The sequence below is a fragment of the Salmo salar genome, chromosome 04, assembly GCF_965601325.2.
Source record: "Salmo salar chromosome 04, fSalSal1, whole genome shotgun sequence".
NCBI lineage: Eukaryota > Metazoa > Chordata > Actinopteri > Salmoniformes > Salmonidae > Salmo > Salmo salar.
The window spans coordinates 50,266,927-50,282,427 of NC_138294.1; the positions used below are offsets into that span (position 1 = coordinate 50,266,927).

The 15,501-nt window shown below is 44.7% G+C and overlaps 1 protein-coding gene across 1 annotated transcript; it reads left to right on the forward strand.

Moving 5' to 3' along the window:
• Nucleotides 1–294: 294 nt before the first annotated feature.
• LOC106603222 (uncharacterized) lies at nt 295–13,797 on the forward strand. The gene is made up of 6 exons (XM_082973808.1): nt 295–1,495; nt 1,603–1,664; nt 1,849–1,911; nt 2,046–2,174; nt 3,566–4,418; nt 13,650–13,797. The coding sequence occupies exons 5-6, from the start codon at nt 3,727–3,729 to the stop codon at nt 13,795–13,797; spliced, it is 840 nt and encodes a 279-aa protein (XP_082829934.1). The 5' UTR covers nt 295–1,495; nt 1,603–1,664; nt 1,849–1,911; nt 2,046–2,174; nt 3,566–3,726.
• The last annotated feature ends 1,704 nt before the right edge of the window (nt 13,798–15,501 follow it).

The window sequence follows — 15,501 nt, forward strand, 5'->3', positions numbered from 1 at the left end:
AAGTAATCCAACATATAGAATAAACCAACAGACCACTTCAACTACCATAACATTCTGAGTAACAGTTACAGATGTATTTTTTCTTATTGCAGTAAAGACGTCCATGACTTTGATATGTTGTTGTTTGTCTACCTTAGTTGAATGCACTGACTGTAAGTCACTCTGGATAAGAGCGTCTGCTGAATGATCAAAATGTAAATGTAAAACAAATACTTGCAAAGCATGCTGGGTATTATTCTAATGAGGTCCTCTGCCCCCAAACAAGTACACATTTGGTCGGTGGGGACCAGAACCAAATTTGAACCAATCATAGACGTCTAGTCTATGTTTCAAAAGTTTGAACATCACAGTACAGTACGGCACAGTTTAGTACAGCAGAGCACAGCAGTACAATACAGTGCAGTACAATACGGTATGGTATGGTACGGTACAAGACAGTAGTGTTATTCAGTAGAGTACATTACATTATGGTACAGTACAGTAGAATTGAATTCATTAGAGTAGAGTACAATAGAGTACAGTGAAGTACAGTACAGTATAGTTGAATTCTGTGGAGTACAGTACAGTTTAGTTCAGTAGAGTACATTAGACTAAAGTAGGGTACAACACAGTACACTATACGTTGCTTATATTTACTTAACCGTCGTCTGTACAGTACAGTTTAGTTCAGTAGAGTACATTAGACTAAAGTAGGGTACAACACAGTACACTATACGTTGCTTTTATTTACTTTACCATAGTCTAGTGTGCTCTACTGTATTGTGCTGTACTCTACTTTACTGTACTGTACTATACTATACTTTTTTTTACACTACTGTGTACTCTAATGTACTTTACTCTGCTGTGCTCTACTGTACTGAGCTGTCCAAACTTCTGAAACACCAAATCTGAACCAATTATAGATGTTTGGGCTAAATCAAGGCTGGACTGGACTGGACCAAATCTCAGCGTCTATGTTTGGGCCAAATATAGGCCGGTCTGGACCGGACGTCGGTGGACGTCTAGGATTGGTTTAGATTTGGTCCAGACCAGACCAAAAATCAACGTCAGTGGACGCTGAAATCAAGAACACTCCTGACCGCAAAAACAAGACGTCCTAAAAACGTAGCCTGACGTCAAATGCTTAGTGGGTGGTTCATACTCCTCCAACCCAGCACATTTATGAAATCATGTAGTGGTTAACCAAGACGTGTTTTTAAAGAAGATGACTGATGTTTAGAGTATACTATAAACTGAACTAGCTCTGAGAATATTTTCCCAATGAAAGGTTTACTAGTTCCACTGGTGTTGCTGCTCTGTCAGTTAGGAGCACCTGAGAGCTTTCTAAGTGAAGACGCATCCTCGGGCAAAAAGACAGCACTCCAACCTGACATCTGGTCTGAGCTGAGAGATCTGAGAGACATGGTGGTGCTGCAGAGAGCAGAGCTGAGCCGCACCATGGCTGAACTACGAGATACTAAGAACCAGATGGAGGGGCTAAAAACAGAGATCTCAGGTGATAACAGAATACTATGTCCAGTTTGCCCACTACCAGTTGACTGAGTAAGTTATACTCTGATGAATTTCCATTGTTGACATGAAAATAATTGTATTTTGTTTTAGTCATGGAGTCCAGGCTGATGAGTTCTGAAGGACAACTTGAGGCAATGAAGACAGACATGCAGGTAAAATGTACAGTTGAATGTCAGTTTCTTTAGTTATTATGGTCATGACAATAACTATTGTAAATGTAGCCATAGAAACCAGGCAGAATATAAGTACCTTATTATCTTGTCATTATGTTGGTAATGATCAAGAATATAATGTTTTCGCCCGTTGCAAATTTGTGTGTAATTTCTGTAACTCCAGCCATAGTGAGCAGAGTAACATCCGCTGAGAGTGAGGTTGAGAGACTACAGAAGGAGAATGCAGGTAAAACAGATATGGAATTATGGTACTTTGTAATAATATGTAATGTGACTGATTACTTTCTTCCCTTCCATTTGTGAGTGTGAAAAAGTGAATAATCTACATATATATATCGTTGTATTCACCTCCATTGATAGAGAGACCTAAGGTCGCATTTTCAACCTCTTTTGGAAAAACTGGACAGCATGGGCCATTCCACACTGCCACCACCGTGGTCTTCCAGAATATATTCTCAAACACTGGCAACCACTACAACCAAGCTACAGGTACTGTACTGTCTTTGCTTAGTGTAGACCATGTACTTAAATATATATGCATCTAAAGTTTAAAGAGCCTGAATAACGAGTGAAGGCAGATCATTTTTGACATCACCCACTGGGCACAAACTGGTTGAATCAGCGTTGTTTCAACGTAATTTGCCAATGTATTGTGACGTGGAATCTATGTTTAAAATCAAATCAAATCAAATGTATTTATATAGCCCTTCTTACATCATCTGATATCACAAAGTGCTGTACAGAAACCCAGCCTAAAACCCCAAACAGCAAGCATTGCAGGTGTAGAAGCACGGTGGCTAGGAAAAACTCCCTAGAAAGGCCAAAACCTAGGAAGAAACCTAGAGAGGAACCAGGCTATGAGGGGTGGCCAGTCCTCTTCTGGCCGTGCCGGGTGGAGATTATAACAGCACATGGCCTAGATGTTCAAATGTTCATAAATGACCAGCATTGTCAAATAATAATAATCATAGTAGTTGTCGAGGGTGCAACAGGTCATTAACACAAGAGTAAGTGTCAGTTGGCTTTTTCATAGCCGATCTTTGAGAGTATCTCTACCACTCCTGCTGTCTCTAGAGAGTTGAAAACAGCAGGTCTGGGACAGGTAGCACGTCCGGTGAATAGGTCAGGGTTCCAGCAGGTCTGGGACAACAGGTCTGGGACAGGTAGCACTTCCGGTGAACAGCTCAGGGTTCCATAGCTGCAGGCAGAACAGTTGGAACTGGAGCAGCAGCACGGCCAGGTGAACTGGGGACAGCAAGGAGTCATCAAGCCAGGTAGTCCTGAGGCATGGTCCTAGGGCTCAGGTCCTCCAAGAGAGAGAAAGAGAAAGAGAGAATTAGAGAGAGCATATTTAAATTCACACAGGACACCGGAAAAGACAAGAGAAATACTCCAGATGTGACAGACTGACCCTAGCCCCCCGACACATAAACTACTGCAGCATAAATACTGGAGGCTGAGACAGGAGGGGTCAGGAGACACTGTGGCCCCATCCAAAATACATTGGATTTGCAAAAAGTCATCAAAGTAAACTGCTGTTTTGAGGGTGACATTTCAGCCACAAATTATGTTATCATGTGTCACGTCCTGACCAGCAGATGGAGCTGGTGTAGTAGTTTGGGGGTCAGGACGTGGCAGTCTGGTGTGTGTCTTGTGACTCCTGATCAGGAACAGCTGGGAATCGTTGTTCCTGATTGGGAGTCACATATGTAGGAGTTGTTTGTCACTGGGGGGTGTGGGTAATTGTTTCTTGTTTAGTGTGGTTGCACCTGACAGGACTATTGGCTGTCAGTTTCCTTGTTTTTGTTTTGTATAGTGTTCTTTCTAATTAAATTGAAAGATGAATACTAACTCCGCTGCATTTTGGTCCATTCCTGAAGACAGCCCTTACAGAATTACCCACCAACAAAGGACCAAGCAGCGGAAGAAGGCTGGCGAGGTAAGGGAAACCGGGAGGCACCCCCAAGAAATTTTTAGGGGGGGGCACAAGGGGAGTTTTGCGGGGCAAGAATGGAGCCCCAGGCCAGCTCCCCGCACTAGCATGGAGGTGCGTGTTCGCAATCTGGTACGCCCAGCACCAGCACCACGCACCAGGAGTCTAGTGTGTCAACCCAGCCTCGCCAGTCAACAGTCGTCATCAGAGCTGCCCGCCAGTCAACAGTCGTCATCAGAGCTGCCCGCCAGTCAACAGTCGTCATCAGAGCTGCCCGCCAGTCAACAGTCGTCATCAGAGCTGCCCGCCAGTCAACAGTCGTCATCAGAGCTGCCCGCCAGTCAACAGTCGTCATCAGAGCTGCCCGCCAGTCAACATTCGTCATCAGAGCTGCCCGCCAGTCAACAGTCGTCATCAGAGCTGCCCGCCAGTCAACAGTCGTCAGAGCTGCCCGCCAGTCAACAGTCGCCAGAGCTGCCCGCCAGTCAACAGTCGCCAGAGCTGCCCGCCAGTCAACAGTCGCCAGAGAGGTCAGACTGCGCTGAACTGCCGGAGTGGCCAGACTGCGCTGAACTGCCGGAGTGGCCAGACTGCGCTGAACTGCCGGAGTGGCCAGACTGCGCTGAACTGCCGGAGTGGCCAGACTGCCCTGAACTGCCGGAGTGGCCAGACTGCCCTGAACTGCCGGAGTGGCCAGACTGCCCTGAACTGCCGGAGTGGCCAGACTGCCCTGAACTGCCGGAGTGGCCAGACTGCCCCGAACTGCCGGAGTGGCCAGACTGCCCCGAACTGCCGGAGTGGCCAGACTGCCCCGAACTGCCGGAGTGGCCAGACTGCCCCGAACTGCCGGAGTGGCCAGACTGCCCCGAACTGCCGGAGTGGCCAGACTGCCCCGAACTGCCGGAGTGGCCAGACTGCCCCGAACTGCCGGAGTGGCCAGACTGCCCCGAACTGCCGGAGTGGCCAGACTGCCCCGAACTGCCGGAGTGGCCAGACTGCCCCGAACTGCCGGAGCGGCCAGACTGCCCCGAACTGCCGGAGCTGCCAGACTGCCCCGAACTGCCGGAGCTGCCAGACTGCCCCGAACTGCCGGAGCTGCCAGACTGCCCCGAGTTGCCAGACTGCCCAGACTGCCCCGAGTTGCCAGACTGCCCAGACTGTCCCGAGTTGCCAGACTGCCCAGACTGTCCCGAGCTGCCAGACTGCCCCGACTGCCTGGAACGGCCAGAGCCTGAGCCGCCTCCAGGATAGGTGGGTTGGGGAGGGAGGGTGTAGCACAGTGCCGTCGTTGACGGCAGCCACCCTCCCTTCCCTCCCTTATTGTTTAGGGTTACTGTTTTAGGGTTTTGTTGGGGATTTTGTTTGTTGGTGGTTTTTTGTTGTTGTGGTTAGGTGCATTCTGGGGTCTGCACCTTGAGGGGGGGGGGTACTGTCACGTCCTGACCAGCAGATGGAGCTGGTGTAGTAGTTTGGGGGTCAGGACGTGGCAGTCTGGTGTGTGTCTTGTGACTCCTGATCAGGAACAGCTGGGAATCGTTGTTCCTGATTGGGAGTCACATATGTAGGAGTTGTTTGTCACTGGGGGGTGTGGGTAATTGTTTCTTGTTTAGTGTGGTTGCACCCGACAGGACTATTGGCTGTCAGTTTCCTTGTTTTTGTTTTGTATAGTGTTCTTTCTAATTAAATTGAAAGATGAATACTAACTCCGCTGCATTTTGGTCCATTCCTGAAGACAGCCCTTACATCATGGTAACCAATTTTCAACATAGACAAACCTTGTATAAAATATGTTACATTTTTACCTTTACCTTTAAAACAACGTCAGCTCTTCAATGTTATATCCAAGAAAAAAAACGAATAATAGGCCGGGCAACACTTCCTGGAGAGTTGATTTACAGCTATTCATTTGGTCTCCCATCCAGGGTTTTCTTTATCGTGAGAATGATTATTGAGAGAACTCTTACTAATAACAAAACATATTCACTGTTGCTATTAAAGTAATTCCAAAGAGTAGGTTTAACAGAGCAAATTAAATGTAAACATACCTTATAAGTCATAAATCATCAATGATACTATTTAGGCCTTTAGAGCATTCGCAAAATCATCAACAGCTATTGTTTCAATTCAACCCAGGGTTCAACTAAAAATAAACATATGATTTTCATTTGGATGTTTTCACTTAGGGGTGTACTCACTTTTGTTGCCAGCGGTTTAGACATTAATGGCTGTGTGTTGAGTTATTTTGAGGGGACAGCAAATTTACACTGTTAAACAAGCTGTACACTCACTACTTTACATTGTAGCAAAGTGTCATTTCTTCAGTGTTGTCACATGAAAAGATATACTCAAATATTTACAAAAATGTGAGGGGTGTACTCACTTTTGTGAGATACTGTATATATATATATATATATATATATATACACTGCTCAAAAAAAATAAAGGGAACACTTAAACAACACAATGTAACTCCAAGTCAATCACACTTCTGTGAAATCAAACTGTCCACTTAGGAAGCAACACTGATTGACAATAAATTTCACATGCTGTTGTGCAAATAGAATAGACAACAGGTGGAAATTATAGGAAATTAGCAAGACACCCCCAATAAAGGAGTGGTTCTGCAGGTGGTGACCACAGACCACTTCTCAGTTCCTATGCTTCCTGGCTGATGTTTTGGTCACTTTTGAATGCTGGCGGTGCTTTCACTCTAGTGGTAGCATGAGACGGAGTCTACAACCCACACAAGTGGCTCAGGTAGTGCAGCTCATCCAGGATGGCACATCAATGCAAGCTGTGGCAAGAAGGTTTGCTGTGTCTGTCAGCGTAGTGTCCAGAGCATGGAGGCGTTACCTGGAGACAGGCCAGTACATCAGGAGACGTGGAGGAGGCCGTAGGAGGGCAACAACCCAGCAGCAGGACCGCTACCTCCGCCTTTGTGCAAGGAGGAGCAGGAGGAGCACTGCCAGAGCCCTGCAAAATGACCTCCAGCAGGCCACAAATGTGCATGTGTCTGCTCAAACGGTCAGAAACAGACTCCATGAGGGTGGTATGAGGGCCCGACGTCCACAGGTGGGGGTTGTGCTTACAGCCCAACACCGTGCAGGACGTTTGGCATTTGCCAGAGAACACCAAGATTGGCAAATTCGCCACTGGCGCCCTGTGCTCTTCACAGATGAAAGCAGGTTCACACTGAGCACATGTGACAGACGTGACAGAGTCTGGAGACGCCGTGGAGAATGTTCTGCTGCCTGCAACATCCTCCAGCATGACCGGTTTGGCGGTGGGTCAGTCATGGTGTGGGGTGGCATTTCTTTGGGGGGCCGCACAGCCCTCCATGTGCTCGCCAGAGGTAGCCTGACTGCCATTAGGTACCGAGATGAGACCCTCAGACCCCTTGTGAGACCATATGCTGGTGCGGTTGGCCCTGGGTTCCTCCTAATAAAAGACAATGCTAGACCTCATGTGGTTGGAGTGTGTCAGCAGTTCCTGCAAGAGGAGGGCATTGATGCTATGGACTGGCCCGCCCGTTCCCCAGACCTGAATCCAATTGAGCACATCTGGGACATCATGTCTCGCTCCATCCACCAACACCACGTTGCACCACAGACTGTCCAGGAGTTGGCGGATGCTTTAGTCCAGGTCTGGGAGGAGATCCCTCAGGAGACCATCCGCCACCTCATCAGGAGCATGCCCAGGCGTTGTAGGGAGGTCATACAGGCACGTGGAGGCCACACACACTACTGGGCCTCATTTTGACTTGTTTTAAGGACATTACATCAAAGTTGGATCAGCCTGTAGTGTGGTTTTCCACTTTAATTTTGAGTGTGACTCCAAATCCAGACCTCCATGGGTTGATAAATTGGATTTCCATTGATTATTTTTGTGTGATTTTGTTGTCAGCACATTCAACTATGTAAAGAAAAAAGTATTTAATAAGATTATTTCATTCATTCAGATCTAGGATGTGTTATTTTAGTGTTCCCTTTATTTTTTTGAGCAGTGTATATTGTATTCCCATTGGAATTTGGTTGTTCTTTTAGATGGTTGAAAGCATAGTTACACATTGGGAATTCAACAAACTTCTAGCTGTCTTTTTGAGTGGGTGAAAATAGGTTGGAATCTCATTGATCAACGTCTCAACCAAATATTACCCAAATACGTTATGGTTTGAAATGAACTTGTCGAATATTAATAGAGCCTTTGACGATGGTGTCCCAATGGTGTTACATGTTCAAGTTGAATATGTTGTTTTGTGCAATCAGTAGAAGAGGGTTTATATGGTCTAGCCATGTAAAGCAGCACAAGTATTGACTGAGGTCTGCACTGATCCCTCCATGACTTTCTTCTCATCCAGGTGTCTTCACAGCACCGGTGAGAGGGGCCTACTACTTCGGCTTCACTATTGGTGCATATCTCCATTCCACTGTTATGGGCCTAACACTGTTCAAGAATGAACAACAGATAATTCATACAGGGGAGTGGGGTAACCATGGGCAGTTTAGGTATGCATCCAATACCGTCATACTACAGCTGGAGGAGGGAGATGTCGTTTTTATGCAACTCCCTGCAAACTACAGGATGTTTGATGATTTACATATAAATATATATCACACACACACACACACACACACACACACACACACACACACACACACACACACACACACACACACACACACACACACACACACACACACACACACACACACACACACACACACACTTTTCAACAACACATGCTGCAATATTCACTTTGACCAGTTGGGGGTAGTAGATTCCCACAGTTCGTTGTGTGTTCTTTGATCATAGGGGATGGATTCAGTCAACACAGACCTATTATGTGAATGGTTTGATGGATGAAAATGATCCAACCATTTCAGGTTATATGTATTTGGGGTATTTTTAGCCAAGTGAAGTTAAATAGAATCATATAGAATGTTTTTAAACGTTACAGTTAGAAAATATTTACAAGTACAATAAACAATGTACTGTAATATTGGCCTACCCAGTCTGGTTTAATGCATGTTTTAGACTTTTTAAATAACTATTTTATTTTAGAAATAAGGTATTACGTATAGGCCTATACTTCACCATGTTAACACATATACAGTACCAGTCAAAAGTTTGGACACACCTACTCATTCAAGGGTTTTTCTTTATTTTTACTATATTCTACATTGTAGAATAATAGCAAAGACATCAAAACTATGAAATAACACATATGCAATTATGTAGTAACCAAAAAAGTGTTAAACAAATCTAAATATATTTTATATTTGAGATTCTTGAAAGTAGCCATCCTTTGCCTTGATGACAGCTTTGGCATTCTCTCAACCAGCTTCACCTAGAATGCTTTTCCAACAGTCTTGAGGAAGTTCCTACATTTTCCTTTTCCTCCAACTCATCGCAAAACATCTCAATTGGGTTGAGGTCAGGTGATTGTAGAGGCCAGATTATCTGATGCAGGACTCCATCACTCTCCTTCTTGGTCAAATAGCCCTTACACAGCCTGGAGGTATGTTTTGTGTCATTGTCCTGTTGAAAAGTCAAAAGCAAATGACAGTCCCACTAAGCGCAAACCAGATGAAATGGCGTATCGCTGCAGAATGCTATGGTAGCCATGCTGGTTAAGTGTATAATAAATCACTGACAGTGTCACCAGCAAAGCACCCCCACACTAACACACCTCCTCCTCCATGCATCATGGTGGGAACCACACATGCAGAGATCGTCCGTTCACCTACTCTGCGTCTCAGAAAGACACGGTGGTTGGAACCAAAAATGTCAAATTTAGGCTCATCATACCAAAGGACAGATTTCCACCAGTCTAATGTCCATTGCTCGTGTTTATTGGCCCAAGCAAGTCTCTTCTTCATATTGGTGTCCTTTAGTAGTGGTTTCTTTGAAGCAATTCGACCATGAATGCCTTATTCACGCAATCTCCTCTGAACAGTTGATGTTGAGATGTGTCTTTTACTTGAACTCTGTGAAGCATTTATTTGGGCTGCAATCTGAGGTGCAGTTAACTCTGGGTCTTCCTTTCCTGTGGCGGTCCTCATGAGAGCCAGTTCCATCATAGAGCTTGATGGTTTTTGCGACTGCACTTGTATAAACATGAAAAGTTCTTGAAATTTTCCGCATTGACTTACCGTCATGTCTTAAAGTAATGACGGTCTGTCGTTTCTCTTTGCTTATTTGAGCTGTTCTTGCCATAATATGGACTTGGTCTTATACCAAATAGGGCTATCTTCTGTATACCACCCCTATCTTGTCACAACACAACAGATTGGCTCAGAAATTCCACAAATTAACTTTTAACAAGGCAGACCTGTTAATTGAAATGCATTCCAGGTGACTACCTCATGAAGCTGGTTGAGAGAATGCCAAGAGTAAGGAAAGCTGTCATCAAGGCAAAGGGTGGCTACTTTGAAGAATCTCAAATATAAAATACATTTACATTTGTTAAACACTTTTTTGGTTACTACTTGATTCCATATGTGTTATTTCATAGTTTTGATGTCTTCACTATTATCTACAATTTAGAAAATAGTAAAAATAAAGAAAACCCCTTGATAAGTAGGTGTGTTCAAACTTTTGGCTGGTACTGTATTTGCTATGCATTGATGTCAGTAAGGATATTTAGTTTTCCTTTTTTTTCTAATAGCAAGTTTTAAGTTTATAGACAATGTGCAATATTAGTTGATATAGCCTCTCACAACAAACATAACATCGTTCAATTTCACTTTTGCACTATCAAACCAGATTCAAAAAACAGATAAAAGAACACCTAACGGCAGGATGGGGACTGTGATGCATTTTGTATTGTTTTGCATTGTGTTATGTATTGTATCATTTATGTAATACGTGGTTGGGATACGACTGATATTTGGTTGTCTCGCCTGGCTATCTTGAGTTGAATGCACTAGCCGTGGGTCTGTCTAGATGGGAGTGTCTGCTGAATGGCTAAATTCTAATGGAAATGTAGTGCTATGTATGTATATTTATGTATGTTATGTATTTCATTTGTTGTGTTGTTTCCTGTTCGGACCCCAGGAAGAGTAGCCGCTGCATCGCAGCAGCTAATTAGGGATCCTAATAAATACCGAATACTAAACCACAATTCCTAAATGTATGTATAGGCCTATAGCTGAATCTCTTTTTTTCCCTATGTCCTAACTAGAAGTCCACATACATATGAAAGTCAATACGTTTTGCCTACAAACCAGATCTATTTTTAGAGAAGACTTACTTATTTTTATTTTTATCTTAACATGAATATTTCTAACTTTAAAGTTTAAACAGTTCATTTTAAAGGATTTCAGCCTGCAGTTGCATAAAACAGACACCAGATGTGCGCAAGTGAGCAGCACCTAAACCCCGCCCCTAATCCCTCCCCTCCCGCCTAGCCCTCCCATTTCCTGTCAGGACCCCGCCCTCCTTGCGCGCCCCCCTCTCCCTGGCCTCACCCGGCCATCTGCCAGTGAGGCAGACATTTCCTGATTCCCAGCTGCCTCCATTTTCTTCCTGCCTTTCTCTTGAAAACAGGATGACAAGAGGCCTTTCAGTGAGTCAGCCCCCACCCCTCCCTTTCCTTTGTGCAGTTACCCCTAGCAACCAGTACCATAGTGACCTGTAAACATGACACCCTCCACCTCATAAAGACAAACACCCCCCCCCCCCCCCCCACGCCAAGCGCCCACATACACTGTTATTGTGAGGGGATTTAACGTTTAAAGGGACTGGACTGCACAGATTTGTTGAAGAACAGGCTAAACTTTGATTATGAAGAATAAGCATTCATATCTGCTGACTCATACGCATAGTCACTCACACACAGTGGATAAGAATAACAACGTATATGCTGTCGTTGTATCTTCCCAGTTATTGTGTCCACTTTATATTACAAAGTACAAAAAAGCTTATTGGTTTAGACCGTTTTCACCGTTGCTGTTGTAACTTTGATGAACTCTTTTCAGAAATCAGTGTGTTTCACTTTTCAGTAGTTAACTGATTCCTCCATTCACACTTACAAAAATATTGCAACACAGTTTGGTCTTCACAATGATGTTTACTGTTCTGTTCCGTGAATTATTAACTGTTGGCAGTACAACGTGTACAGAGCAGCATTTGACAAGGGAGGGTCAGCGCTGCAGTTCCTGTTAGTGACCAGTAGAGGACGCTCTTGTGTCATGCTCGACTGCTGTGGGATCAATAGAGTGGAACACGTGACCTCTATTCAGAGAAAGTTCTGACCATATGAGAGGAGAGCAGTGGTAGTATTCACAGAGAGACGACTCTTTAGAGTTCTCTCTGTGTGTTTAGGCAGAAAGTGTGTGGAGGTGTAGTTACACATAGCAGCATTGCAACACATTCACACAATGAATGCAACTCAGTCCAGGAAAACAGTCCAGGGTAACTCCCCCTAACTCCCTCCCTCTCTTTCCTTGGCTTGCTGGCCTGCCTCACTGATTCAGGCCTTTTAAGGAAATCACAAACGACAGAGGGATAAAGGAGGAGCGAGGAAGGAGTGATTACAGTGGCTGAGTTATACATGGAATGTGTGGGTGTTCAGCATATGAGTTATTGTGTGACTGTTTTATCTCATAGCATAGCCTTGTTGTGTGTGTGTGTGTGTGTGTGTGTGTGTGTGTGTGTGTGTGTGTGTGTGTGTGTGTGTGTGTGTGTGTGTGTGTGTGTGTGTGTGTGTGTGTGTGTGTGTGTGAGTGTGTGTGTGTGTGTGAGTGTGTGTGTGTGTGTTAAATGTACATGTTTTAACTGCTCCTGATTGACTAGATCCATTAGCAGCAGTTTTATCATAGACCTTGTGTCTATAATTCTGTTTAGGATCTGAGCCGGTCACACAGAGGCCCATTCAGTGTGTGTATCCAGGGCCGAGAGCAGAGGATCAGCTGAGTGAAATCAGGAGGACCATCATGGGTCTCTGTCTGTGATTTATGACGTACGTGGTCATTACCACAATAAGACTGAATAGAACCTTTCTGTCTGTCTCTGGTCGGTGTCAGTTCCAGAAGAATGCAGTAGGGGGTAATGTTTAACCATGAAAGAGAGAGTCTAACACTGGGTGAGAACATCACAGCCATTTAAACACCCCCTACACTGAACCCACTTACTACAGTTTGTTTTTACACTGTCTACACACATTCCAATGTCTACTACTTCCGTACAGGAATTCATGCGTTCGTTCTCTCATGTGGTCCCCCATTGAAGACAGGACCTCTTCCACTTATCCTCATTCACTGGGACTCACACATACTCACACACATGCTCTTCAGCACCTCTCTCTCTCTTTCACACACACACACAGACTGTAGCCAGGCGAGGCCGGAGTAGGGGTTGGGAGGATTTAAATAGGCTGGCACTGCTCTTTGATTCAGTGTGGTGAGAGCAGAGCTGGATCAGTGAAGTCTCCCATCTGTCTCTCCTCTCCCTGTGTGCTCTCTCTCCAATTCCGCCCACAGTTCGCCCTATCAAACTGTCTGTATCATAAATCCACAGGCTAATGATGCTCCTCACTTTCTCTGGGCTGAGGATGTCATACCATCACTCATTTATAAGCACACCACACACACACACACACACACACACACACACACACACACACACACACACACACACACACACACACACACACACACACACACACACACACACACACACACACACACACACACACACACACACACACACACACACACACACTAGATAGATGTATAAAGAGACAGTCTCATCCAAGGTCAGGTGGAAGCTGCACCAGTCACATGGTTGCATGAGGCCTGAGGGCCTGAGGGTTTGACCTCGATTCTCATAAAGGATGCTGTCATACACAACAAACGTGTGATAAATACTGGCCCACAAGCACTTACACACAATAATAGTCACAGTATAGCCTGCAGTGTAATGACACAATAATAAACTGTAGCACACACAGCCACTTGTTTTTAGACTTTACTATCATCACAATTGGCTATGCTGAATTGCAGAACACTGCTCTTTACATGGTCCTGTAGTCTGAGCAACAGCTGTTCCTCCATTCAGGGCATTCTGCTGCTCTCAGAGTTTGGAGTCCTCTCTGTGTCTGCCTGTAGACCCCAGAGCAGGCAGGCAGAGGGGTGGGGGAAGAGGGATTCTCTTAAAGAGTCCCAGCTGCTGGTGTGACCCCTGGTCACAAAACGTATAAGCCCTGGGTCAGCTGCCAGAGTTTATGTATAAAGAACACAGGTGAAGACTTGTAGCACTGAGATTAGGTAAAGGGATTTAACACTTTATACCATATAGTCATAGTGCTATATGAAGGCAAATTGAAGGGGGAATTTGGACAGAAAAAATGCTAGTGAATACAGGGTAGCTCATTGGCCCAGGATCATGGTGCTATGGTGATGAATGACTGGGGTAACAGGTGGTAGCTCCATTAAAGCTGAAGCGTTTCATTGGATTATGGATGTACTGTACGACGTCACAGTGCAATTGTATAGTTTGCAGTCATTGTTTAGCAGGCCTGAGTTCAAATACAAGTAGGAAGTATATGGGGAAATAAGTATCTGCATGTGTGTGTTCTCTCATATTGTTTCCTTGTCCAGTTAGCCACTTGTTTGTAACAGCACTGAGTCACAGTGCTGTGTCTATTCATGGAGTTCTCCCTGCCTGCTCTCTCTCCCGCTGCTCACCAGACATAACCTAACACTAGGGTTTCCTCTCTTTCCTCTCTCACTCCCCAACCACGGACACTGTAGCTGTCAGTCCGCTCCGTGTGTCCTTACCCCTCACATGTCTCTCCCTCTTCCACACTCCTCCATGTTCTGAACCTGATGGAGTGATTACTCCACATGCAAACCAGCCTGTGTGTGGCAGGTGGTAAACAAATGTTGAGGTGCCCCCCCCGCCTTCCGACACACCTATATAACTCAGTCATTACTTCACTTGACACACCTATATAACTCACTCACTTCACTTCACACACCTATACTCCCAACTCACTCCCCCATTACTCCTCACTTCACACACCTACCCCTCATACCACTCCACCACCAGTCTACTTCACTTCACACACCTATATAACTCACTCATTACTTCACACACCTCTCCCTCATACCACTCCCCCCCGTCATTACTTCACTTCACACACCTATATAACTCAGTCATTACTTCACTTCACACACCTATATAACTCAGTCATTACTTCACTTCACACACATGCTACTCAACTTGATCTTTAAAATATGGTAAGTCTAATTTGAGATGAGAAGGGTGACAGGCAGCTTAGCATTTAAGATCACTGGGCATGTAACCAATAGGTTGCTGGTTTGAATCCCGAGCAGAACAGGTGAAATGGCTGTTGATGTGCCTTTGAGCAAGGCACTTTTTTCCTTCTTTTTGAAATTTTATTTAACCTTTATTTAACTAGGCAAGTCAGTTAAGAACAAATTCATATTTACAATGACGGACAACCAGAAGGCAAAAGACCTCCTGCGGAGACGGGGGCTGGGATTAAAATAAATAAATGAATAAATAACATATAAATATGGGACAAAACACACATCACGACAAGAGAGACAACACAACACCGCATAAAGAGAGACCTAAGACAACAACATAGCAAGGCAGCAACACATGACATCACAGCATGATAGCAACACAACATAACAACAACATGGTAGCAACACAACATGGTAGTAGCACAAAACATGGTACAAACATTATTGGGCACAGACAACAGCACAAAGGGCAAGAAGGTAGAGACAATACATCACACAAAGCAGCCACAACTGTCACTTAACCCTAAATGCTCCTGTAAGTTGCTCTGGATAAAAGTGTCTGCTAAATGTAGGGGACATACTCTTTGTATACTTCAGGCCTTACTTT